Raw genomic sequence first — 12,003 nt, 5'->3', positions numbered from 1 at the left:
TCTTGACTGATAGCATGAGAAATTTTGTCAAACACAGTTATGACCTGAAGTTAGAGTGGTACTGAGAACATTTTCAGCTTGCCAGAATTTCCATTTTGCTGACAAAGCATTCAAGAACCCTAAAACTTGACACTGCACTGTACAACACCGGGTTTGTTTCCCCTCTATTTTCAATGCTGCTGCAATATAAAACTTGATGAGGTTAACTGAATATCTATAAGGCATAAGAGGACAGACTCAAACTATTAAACCTACTGCTAACTAACTCCCACCTTAAGTTGCAGCAGAAAAAGTGCAATTTCAGTAGATGTGACGGTTCTAGAAGGAAGAATTTAAAAAAGGAATAAAATAGCTATAACATAATGATAAAGAAAAGCTATCTAAATCTATATAGTAATCCTGTTGGAACATTTGGACAGGTTATCTAGCTCATTTCCTCTCTCAAATTAGATTCTACCTAAAAATCGATCCAAATAGATGTACTCCACTTTTAAAACTGCGTAGGGAAAAACAATTCCTGAACCTCCACTACCAACCCAGTTTCTGTTACTCTTTCTCCCACTAAATCTTCTCTTTTCTTCCTGTTTCCTTTCTGCTGTGCCTGAAATTGATGTCTTTTTTCTCTCCTTAATATAGATGGAAAATAGCCATGCAAAATATTTCATGTGATGAGTCTTTATTTACATAAACATTTTTATTAAGGCCACTTATTATCCATCCTTTCCACAAGCCTAGTAATTGCTATTTTTACATCCTTCTTCAGGTCTGTCTCTCCTTCAGTTCATGTTTATTGTTCTATTCTGTTTCCTTCAGCTTCTTCATATTACTCTCAAATTATTGAACCTAGAACTAGACACAACACATTAATAAGTGTTAGCTATTTCTGTGAGATGAAATAAGGAATGTGAAGGTAAACATGTGTTGACACATTTATTCTTTTTTAAAAATTTTTTATTAATTTATTTTGATTTATCAACAATCGCTTCCATATGCTTTTGAGTTTAAAATTTTTCTCCCCCTTCCTCCCCACCACCCTCCCCAAGTTGGCACACAATCTGATATAGGCTATACATATACATTCCTATTAAACATATTTTCACATTAGTGATGTTGTAAGTAAAAATTAGAACCTATAGGAGGAACCACCAAAAAGAGGAAACAAAACTCAACAGAAGAGGGAAAAATATAGCAATCAATTTCCATAATTCTTTCTTTTGATATGGATAATATTTTCCATCATGAGGCCTTTGGAGATATCTTAGATCCTTGTATTGCCAGGAAGTGTTAAGTTTATCAATATCAGTCATCACACAACGTGGCTGTTATTGTGTACAACGTTCTCTTGGTTCTGCTCACTTCACTCAGCATCAGACCATACAAGTCTTTCCAGGTTTTTCTGAAGTCAGCCTGTTCATCATTACTTATAGCACAATAGTATTCCATTATATTCATATACCACAACTTGCTCAGTCATTCCCCAATTGATGGGCATCCTCTCAATTTCCAATTCTTTGTCACCACAAAAAGAACTGCTATGAATATTTTTGTACATGTGGGTCCTTTTCCCATTTGTATTATCTCTTTGGGATATAGCCCTAGAAGTGCTATTGCTAGGTCAAAGGGTATACACATCTTTATAGCTCTTTGGGCATAGTTCCAAATTGCTCTCCACAATGGTTAGATCCTTTCACAACTCCACCAACAATACATTAGTGTTCCAATTTTCCCACATCTTCTCCAACGTTTATCATTTTCCTGTTTTGTCATGTTGGCCAATCTGATAGGGACACATTTATTCTTATTAAACAAAAACAGTCTTTGGTTTAGGGATAGTTTTAATAATAAGAGTACGGGGGGGAAGACAAAATTGGACGTTTCATAATAATATTGCTTTTAAGATTTGCAAAATCACTCCTTACAACAACCACAGATAAAAAATTTCAGAGTTGAAATGAACTTCATTGGCCATTTAGTCTAATCTGTAACTGACTAAGAATCCCTTCAACATCACCAACAAATTGCCATCTGTCTTTTGAAAGAAAAATTACAGTGAGGGGCCATCCACTGTCTTCTGAAGAGGTTATCTTTTGGAAAATTCTTAATTTTTTAAGGAAATTTCTTCTTACATTAAATTTAAATCTAACACTCTGCCATTTCTAACCATTTTTTCTAGTTCTGTACTTTTTTAAATCCCCATGGTCATTTTCAGATTAACTGCTTTCTAAATGTTATACCTCTCCTATTTTACATGTGTGAACTTGAATTTTTAAAATAAAATTAAAAACTTTACATTTCTTCCCCTTCAATTTAATCTTATTAGATTCAGCCTATCATTACCAGTAATAACAACAACTATAACTGATACTTATATATAAATTTAAGGGTTACAAAGTGTATGTCTCTTGAAATTGTAGTATGATGGGGAAAGCACAGGATTTGTGATCTGAGAGCCTGGGTTCAAATACCAAATCTGCCACTACTACCTATCTGACTACTTAACCCTTCTAAATGTTAATTTCTTCATCTATAAAATGAGGGTGTTAAGACTAAATCATCTATAATGTGCCTTCTAGCTCTAAATATGTGATCTTATGAATCCTAACTCTATTATTTTGAATCCTGAATCTATTATCCAACATGTTTAGTCATCTTTATCAGCTTTGTTATCATCTGAAAATTTGATAAGTATACCTACTTTGTCTCCATCCAATTTCATTGATAGAAATAGAAATTAATAGAATATCTAAATGCTAAAGACAGATTTCTTGGCTACTCTTCTAAAAACCTTTCTTCAAGTTAACATAAGCTCACTAATCACTCCTCTTTGGATATGGTCATCTAAAGAGTTATAAACCTACCTAATTATTCTATCATCTATCTGATATGTCTCCATATTTTCCACAACTATAACGTAGTAAATATTATCAAATACTTTGCTGAAATATAGGCATTTCAGCAAGATAGCAGAGTAAAATGTTGTGTCTTACTCAAGCATCCCCTCAAAACAGTAAGACATGTTTCAAATATAATAAAGGAACAATCAAAAAAAGGAGAAAGGAAAAGAGCTCCAAAACAGGAGAGAAGAAATGACATATTATTGGCTGCTCACTATGAGTTTTTTGTGCCCACCCACCCTACCCCACTCCAACAATTGTTTTGTTTTTTTGGCAATCGAAGTTAAGTGACTTGCCCAAGGTCACACAGCTAGTGAGCGTTAACGTGTCTGAGACCAGATTTGAACTCAGGCCCTCCTGACTCCAGGGCCAGTGCTCTATCCACTGTGCCACCTAGCTGCCCCCAAACTTACATCATTTGGGTTTTTTTGTTGTTGTTTGTTTGTTTTTTTTAGACAATTGGGGTTAAGTGACTTGCCCAGGGTCACACAGCTAGTAAGTGTCAAATGTTTGGGCTGAGGCCAGATTTGAACTCAGGTCTTCCTGACTTCAGGGCCAGTGCTCTATCCACTTCATCACCTAGCTGCCCTCCCCCCAACAATTGTCAGGAAGTGGAGGTGGCCCTAGTGGCTCCAGAGACAGATGAAAAGCAGGAACAGCTTCCTGCGGTGTTATCCTCCACCAGAAGCTTTCACCAATGATCCTGTTTCTAACTGTTACCAGCTCTCCATTCTTTATGTGATGTGATCTCTACATTCTGGTCTTACTATTCCTTCTTGTGTCCCTCCCTTCACACATGACTTTAGGTCCTGTGTAATAGACTCCATTGGTATCTCTAATGGTTCCAAAGACAGATGAAGGTTAAAATGAACAGCAAGCTGGGTGATCATCCACCAAGGGCTTTCACTACTCATCCCAACATAAATCACTGCTATTGGCTCCTGATTACCTTTCCACTCTGAGCTCTGGTCCCTTACCTCACCTCACCATAGGCTAATCCTCACCCTTACCACCCTCACCATAGGCTCCATGTAATGGTAAATCCAAAGAGAGGTGAAGCTCGGGGTATATATTCACCAAGGACCTTTACCAGTCACCTCAGTGTCTATTGTAATCTGGCAGGATGTCCTCTAGGAAGTGACTCACCCAGAATCCACCTCTCGAAAGTTCAGGAGCCAAGCCTCAGAATGGAGGTATGCAGATAGCACAAAGATTAAAGAAATGAGCAAGCAAAGAAAGACTCTAGTACAATGAAGACAAACTGCAAGGTAAAAAAAAACTAGGATAAAACTGTGAAGTAGACAACAAATCAATAATAATTACAACCAAAATGCCAGAAAAGAGAATAGAATGGCCATAAGAATTCTGACGTCAATTAGAAAACCCAATATAAAACTGAAGGGAATAATAAAGAATAAAATAACTAGCTTAAAACAGTAACTGAAAATTCTTAACAAAGCAATGAACATCATGAAGAAAAGAAAGAAATGAACTAAACATTCAATAATATAACAAAAAAAATCTTAAAAGGTCAAAAAAAAAACAAATTCAGAACACATTAGCTACATACTATTTTTTTTAAAAGCTGATCTGGAAAATAGAGGATGGATTGATAGTCCCCCCACCAAAACTGGACTCTTCAAAGAAAGTAAGAAAACAAAAAACTTGAATACCCCATTTCAGGAAACCATTTTTTTTAATTGACCCAAAGTACTGGAACCATAGTGAGAATGTGCAAATGGATATATTTAATCACCATCCATATTCAATGGATATATTTATAAATCAAACGTGTGTGTGTGTGTGTGTGTGTGTATAAATATCCATATTTAACCAACACAATCCATATTTAATGGACGTATTTCTTGGATAACCACCAGAGAAAATGTCCAAGGGTAACATACTCAAAAATGTGTTTCCTGAGAAAGCTCCTGAGATCTCAGGTTAAATAAAAAATGCTTTAAGCAACTAGGAAGAGAGATTTCATATACCAAAGTATTCTAATTAGGATTACCCATTCCATTCTTATATTTCCTATTCATCAAATACTTTCCTATCCCTAGAAAACCTTAATGACAATAATGGATACATGTATTGAAAGCAAGCCACCAGGCGTGGTTCATATAATATATTTGAAAGGAAACAACATTTTTATAGTCACCTAAATTGACTGAAAGGTACAGAAAATACAAGGCTAGATATGTTTTATTTTTTTAAAGGAAGAAATTCATTGTGTGGCATGCATGACCTGTTTTTTGAAACTGTGCTGGAAATGAGTGATCACTACTCCATTTGTAAATATTCAGTCTTTAAAATAATTCTTTAATACTTCAGGATTCTATGATGGAGAGATTCCTTCCACCACTACATACCACAGCTCCTACATATAGATGGAAATCATGTAGTACTTGATTTTTGACAGCTGGTGTGGCTGAAAGATTCAACATCCCGGAGCAAAACTGATGATGAGCCCTTGAAACTTCGCTAGACAGACAAGATACACAAAGCATATCACTGGTGCCATTTTTAAAGCCTTTCTGGCTTCATGATAGCCCCCAGAACTTGTGTTGTGATAGTATAGCCTTCAAGAACCCAGAGACACCCTCAATACAACAATAAATAATCAGAATGGGACTTTAACAGAGAATCCTTTAAATAAATATATTTCACAGTTTTCCCTTTTATTAAAAGCCAGCCTTTGCCCTGCTCTAATCTGTAGTGCCTCTTGCATTCTCCATGATTTTATAGAGATTGTATCAGTAGCTTAGCAACCATATTTACCACTTATTTTAGTAAGTGGCATATCTGGGCTGGTGCTTGAACTTATTGAGGATAATTAGTTATTACTTTCTCTTTGTGTATCTTTGGTTTCACTTTGTCAGTTATTTTTCATGTATCTTTCCCAATTCAACAATCTTTCTCTTCAGAAAGAAAAAATAATGGAAGGAAAACAAAGGTTAAGAAGTTCTCTGACTTTTTATGGTCACCCATTATGATCATCTCATCCTCCTTATTCTTTCTTCAATTCATTTGTTTTCCTCAACATAACTTAAGTCAGGGGTGGGGAACCTTCGACCTCGAGGACACGTGTGGCTCTCTAGGTCCTCATGTGTGGCCCTCTGACTGAATCCATGGATTCATATAATACATAATAAAGTTACAATAAGGTCCAACTCTAGGGCAGAATGAATACATGGATTCATATAATATACGATAAGGTTATAATAAGGTCTAACTCTAGGGCAGAATGAATCCATGGCTACATGAATCATTCCAATACTGCTCTTAAAGGACTATGTCATTTTGTATTTGTTTTCTGCTACCTGTTTTTTTCATATTTTTTATACATGTTTTAAAGATCTTCAGTTGAAAGTTTTTCAGTGTTCCCTGTGGAGGCACACTGATGTCTTCAAGATGTCTTTCCTTTTTCCTCATCATTGGAATGATTTCTGTTTATGTCTCCAGAATTTCATTCTTAACATCTCTTCATTCCTCTTGCTAAACTCTATAGTAAATTGTGTGCCACTAGATTCTACCTATCCTTTCTCTGAACCCTTTTAAATCTGTTCTCCCAAAATGTAGGGTTTACCTCAAATAGTGTCTACCTTTCACCTCTTTTATCACCAAATCAAAGGAGTGCTTGCTTCATTCCGAGTTCCTTATTATTTATTCTTTAAGATCCAATTCCTCCTAGCTGTTTACAACAAGGTCCAGCTCTAGGGCAGAATGTTATGTACCTTGTCAGATGCAGTTGCAGTTTAGAATATTTTTACTTAAAAAGCAAAGTTTCAGTTCTAAAGCAGGGGCTTCTACTGAAATAGCTGTTCCCCCCTCTGTTTTTGTAACTAGGTGGTACAGTGGCTAGAAGACTGAAGGAAGACTGCATCCTACTTCAGACTCTTACTAGCTAGGAAAGTCACTTGATAACTTTCAGCCCTCAGTTTTTTCAACTGAAAAGTGGTGATAATAATAACACCTACTTTACAAGGTTATTGGGAGGATCAACTTTGATAATATGTAAAGAGTTTTGCAAACCATGAAGTTTTATATACATTGATAAATAAAAATATCATTAAAGCAAAACAACTGCTTTCCTTTTTTTCAGAGAAAAAGAGAGCCCTAGCAAATATCCAGATAGTTGGTCCCCTTCACTACAAATAATGTTTCTGTGACAGAATTGGAATCTCTTTCTTAGCTTCTTTATCTAATTCCTCCTGTCTAGGTAGTCTATAGTATATTCCAACAATATGATTTCTGTTTCTGTCTCCTTTGATTCTTACACAAGTGTTCTCCATCATAATTGTTGCCTCAGGTTCCTGGATTTCCTTACATGAGAATATCTTCTTAAAATACAATGCTATTCCATTGTCCCCTTTATTTATTGTGGGTTTTTTTTAAATAATGTATGTACTCCCAGAATCATATTATAACCCAGAGTCACATCCCACCAATTCTAAGTGAAATCAGTGAGATCAAATTTGTATCCTCACATTGTAATCTCTATTTTTTGGGAATTCTTATACTTTGTTCATTTCAGAATCACAGAATCTCAGTCCAACCTGAACCTGAACGAAAATGTCTTCTGCATCATGTGGCATTTTCATGAAGGTGTCCAATGAGCAAGGAGACATACTATTTTCCAAGGCAGCCCATTTGATTTTTGGATAGGTCTATTTCTTAAAAGTTATTTCTTTAAAGACTTTGTCCAGTCTTCTAGTTGTATGTAGATATCCAAAGCGATGGATTTTATTGCTGATTTTCTTCTTAGGTTCTATATACTCAAGTCTCCAGGCAAATAGATTTTTATTGGTCCTTATTAGGTATATTCCCTTCTTTGCCAAGAGCCTATCATTTCTATATTTTAAGCCAAAATCCAGTACAGTCGGGGATATGAACATCATTATCTCATTTGAAGATATTTTGTCAAGGTCACACGGATAACAACTGGGAGAGCCACTATTGAACTTAAATCTCTTGAATGGAAAACTAATATATCTAAATCTATATACTGATTTACTACTATGACAGGGTTCCACTGTATACATTTTAAAAAATGGTAATCTGATTAAATACTATCTCTTCTCTCATAGTTCTAATTATGAATTCCATTCTTTTGCCATAAAAATAACTTTGACTTTTTTTTTTTAACTTTGGCAGCTCTATATGTTCTCCATGGTCAGTAAAATGGGCCTAGAAGCCACAATAGGTGAGAACATTGTGTATTTTTTTCCTAAGCATTATTCTTAAGTTTGGTGTGTTGTTCACATGGGAGGGTAAGACTTTCAAAATACAAAATCCAGTGATTATAAACAAGGAAACAATGCAGGTAGAGGATGGTCTTAAAAAAAAAAAACTTATTTGTTTCTCTTTAGGTTGAGGGAAACAACACAAATTCATGTCCCAAATTCAGTCATATTGTGAGAGTTGTACATCTATAGTATTAGAACAGATTATGAAAGTAGAGTGCATAGAACATTGTTTAGAACAGTTACAAATCCTTAGTGTCAAGTGGTCAAGGGAAAGTGTGGATAGAGATACTTTTTTATTTAAAGAGGAAACTGACTTTTTTCAAAGTCAAAAAGGTAAACTTAGAAATATGAACACTACTTTGGCTTCTTCCTCGCCTGTGGTTCAGTACTGTATATGAAGGCATGTTTTGGGAGTTCAGAACTATAGCAGTTAGTGTAATTAGTGCATCATTTGGCTCCTGGAGTATGGCCAGCCTTATCAAGAGCCTCAGGGTGTGACTTCATCAAGAAACAGGCCTCCTACAATCAAAGCCTTGTTCTTTCTATTGCTGTCATCAGTTTCCAACCCACTGTACGCTGTTCATACTCAACATTTTGGGCCAGTTATGTAAAAAGAAAGCTATTTTTAACTTTCTGCAAGCAACAATATCAAATTATGCTTCTGTCACCTCTTAAATATTCCTCTATTCCTAAAGGGGAAATTTAATGGATGTTTATAATTTGTTATTAAAGAACAGTCATTAAAGTCTTCTGAAAAACAAATGATATGACGTTATATCCCTGAGTAACCCTCCTTGACCAATGTTCAAACTTCCAAAAGGCCACATAGTGTCCTATTAACTCAGCCTAATTTCTGGCAAGAATGAAGTTGAGAAAAGTCAAGATGCTCAAAATAATTATTGCAATCTTGCCTGTGGTAAGTGTTGATTTATAATTAAAAGATTTTTTGGTCCCTTTCACATAGTATTCCTTAGATTTTTCTACCTAGGTTGTCATAGCAGTTAGTGGTTAGAATAATATGCAATAATGAAATAATACATACAATTTACATTATCTTTTCTGTTGCTGCTACAGATTGCCTTATTTTAATAAAATCTCAAACTTATGAGAACCTTCAGATGCCAAACAAATATATTGGGGCATGGCAAGGGGGTAAAGGGTTAAGTAAATATTCACATTACTAGACTATTCAGAGATACTATCATTTGAGAATCAGGATGAGGAGGGATGACAATTAAAAATATTTTGAAAAGACAGGTTAAATAACTGAAAAAATATAGTGGCTAAGAAAGGTAGCCTTAAGGCCAGGAAGAGCTGTGTTCTAGGACTGCCTCTGAAACACACTAGATTGGTGATCTTGGTCAAATCATGCAACTTCACTCAGGCTATTCTTCCATTTCTAAAAAGAAATTGAACTGAATGACTTCTAAGATTCTTTCAACTCTAAATTTATGATTTTATGAAATGTGTTTGGAAGATAATATATTTGGTCCTTCCAAATGTAAATCCTTGTAATTCCTTCAAAGATAAAAGATAATCCTTCTCTTACTTGGATTGTATACATCCAGGTAGCTGTATGCAACTACACACTGAAGAGAATGAACACTGGATGCTAGATATGGCAGCTTAGAGGGCAAAACAGAAAACTTAAGGAATTATTACAAGTACATAGGTTCTGATTGGGAAAAGACTCCCCACCCCCTATTTTCTAATTTGTTCTTACTGATCTTTACCAGTTATGCTTCTTATCAGTGGAGCTCTTGTCAATGGTCCTTATGCACTGATCACAACTGCAGTCTCAGCTGACTTGGTAAGTTTTTCTGTGCATCTCAGACAATTGCTGAATCTCAATTGTTTCTAGCATTTGAAAAATATACTATTTTGTATTTCTTCTCCAAAATATAGTTAAGAGGATATTAAGTAACAAATATAATTACCTTTTATTTCTTTTTTTTTGACCTTGAACTTATAAATGTCTTTTCAGTTGTCCTTATAAGAACTTTGTAATGCAGAAAGAGGAAAGAACTTATGATTTTTTCATCTTCCAAAACAAGAAGATTAGGCTAGATGAAGTGAGTGTTCAAAGTCAAACAGCCCATTTCTGAGTACAGATTTGTACAAAATAAACCTGATTGTCTGTCTTATGTTATACGGACAGAATGGCCAACCACTTGAGACTGATGTTCACCATCCATAGAACAGGTACTCCACAAACAAAGGCTAGACTCCCCTTCATGATGTCTTATTATAGAGAGGTATCTTCTTGGGAAGGGGTCCCTAAAAGGTAATAAGATTGTCTACGACAAAGATCTATTCATACAGGCTCTCAAGAATTTCTCTACTTATCACTGATTATATTCACATCTAGACTCTGTGTTCTTTGGCTTCTCTCAAGAGCCCTCATTTCCCTTGTGGAAACCACGGGAGAATCAAAACCATGTCAGTAAAAAACTGTCAATCCACATCTGTCAGGGCATGGTCATCACAGTTCCAAAGGTTTCTTGTTGTCCTATCTCAACCCACGTATATCCACAAAAGGCAGTTAAGTTGCTGAAATACTTCCCACACCTCACCCCAACCAATAGGAGTTGATCATAAGTACTGACAGTGTCTTTCCTCTGATAACTCTGAATTTGTGACCTTGGTACTGTCATGGCCCACCAGAGCAGAAATGGACTTGACCAAACCTAAGTAGCTGAAACGGCTCCTTATCATTTCCAGGATCAAGTATAAAATCCAGTATGATATTCAAAGCCTTTACTAACCTGCCCCCCACTACCTTTCCACTTTTCTTAAAACTTACTATTTTGACTAACTGATGGAGACACAGGCCCTTATCTTAGCCATTGCCACTACTGCTTTTTCCTATCCAGAGCCCAGCTTCAAAGCACAAATGAAATAATGGGACATGGGCTCCACATCAGTCATGACCAGTATCTGTGTCTTGTAGCATGCTTATGCCAGGGGGTCCTTAGTTGTATTGGCTCTAGATTAGGCTGCCTGTCCAGGGACCTGATTCCCCTCCCCCCAAGTTCTTCAAGTCACATGCTTTGCCCCTATAAAATTGCAATCTGTTGTCCAACTGGATGAGTATATCTATCAGACTTCTTTGATTGTCAGGGGAGGATGTCTTGTGAGGCAGTCACAGGACATTTATTGCCCAACCCTCATTTAAATATTTTAATCAGAATCTGTCCCTTCCAGACTAAAATAGCTTGCAAATGTCTGATCTCATTCAAATATCCTAATTTCACCTCTGCTTGATACTTAACATTGCCATCTGCCTCGAATCCTATCCAAATACCTGAATATTTCCTTTAATTCCCTTTAAAGAGCCTAGTGATTTCTTACCATTGTAATGTCCTTCTCCATTGTAGGCGCTGCTCAATCTAATTCAACTCTGCTATAAGCAACTAGAGGTGATTTGATGCAGACATGTTCGAGTTCATTCTGAACACCAGCTAGCACTGCCTTAAAAGAACCAGATTCTCCATCTTGCTCTCTCAAAACGGATAGATAATGAGCCTGATCTGGGGAAATTAGGCAACATGACTCATGTAGAGATTTTATCCATCAATGTCTGGACTTCCTTAAATCGTTTCCTCCAGGCTTCTCACAACCCTGGTCAAAAACTTCTTTTGTAATATTTCTGATTATTTTGACTTCATCTTCATAAGCAATTTATATATAATTATGATCACACCTAGATTCTGGGCATGTTGATTTCTCCCTGGATATTTACTTTTCCCATGCAGAGACTACTTGTGGTCTACAACTCTGCCAGTTAGGTATCTATATGTTCCATGCCTGAAGTTCTGGAATGCTGATATGGATCTAGTCATTGTCACTACGCTGCTGGA

General features: G+C 36.0%; 1 protein-coding gene across 2 annotated transcripts in view; it reads left to right on the top strand.

Moving 5' to 3' along the window:
- The window catches only part of SLC37A1 (solute carrier family 37 member 1), a 162,656-nt gene that overhangs the window by 132,047 nt on the left and 18,606 nt on the right, over positions 1 to 12,003 (top strand). For both annotated transcript variants that reach the window (XM_027843624.1, XM_027843623.1), the window contains exons 15-16: positions 8,052 to 8,100; positions 9,880 to 9,953. In XM_027843624.1, the coding sequence (XP_027699425.1) occupies positions 8,052 to 8,100; positions 9,880 to 9,953 (123 nt within the window). The remainder of the gene's footprint in view (positions 1 to 8,051; positions 8,101 to 9,879; positions 9,954 to 12,003) is intronic.

Source organism: Vombatus ursinus, unplaced genomic scaffold (genome assembly GCF_900497805.2).
Source record: "Vombatus ursinus unplaced genomic scaffold, bare-nosed wombat genome assembly UNPS02014924.1, whole genome shotgun sequence".
Classification (NCBI taxonomy): Eukaryota; Metazoa; Chordata; class Mammalia; order Diprotodontia; family Vombatidae; genus Vombatus; species Vombatus ursinus.
The sequence above is the reverse complement of the archived record's forward strand: the minus strand, read 5'-3'. Positions and strand labels throughout refer to the sequence as shown.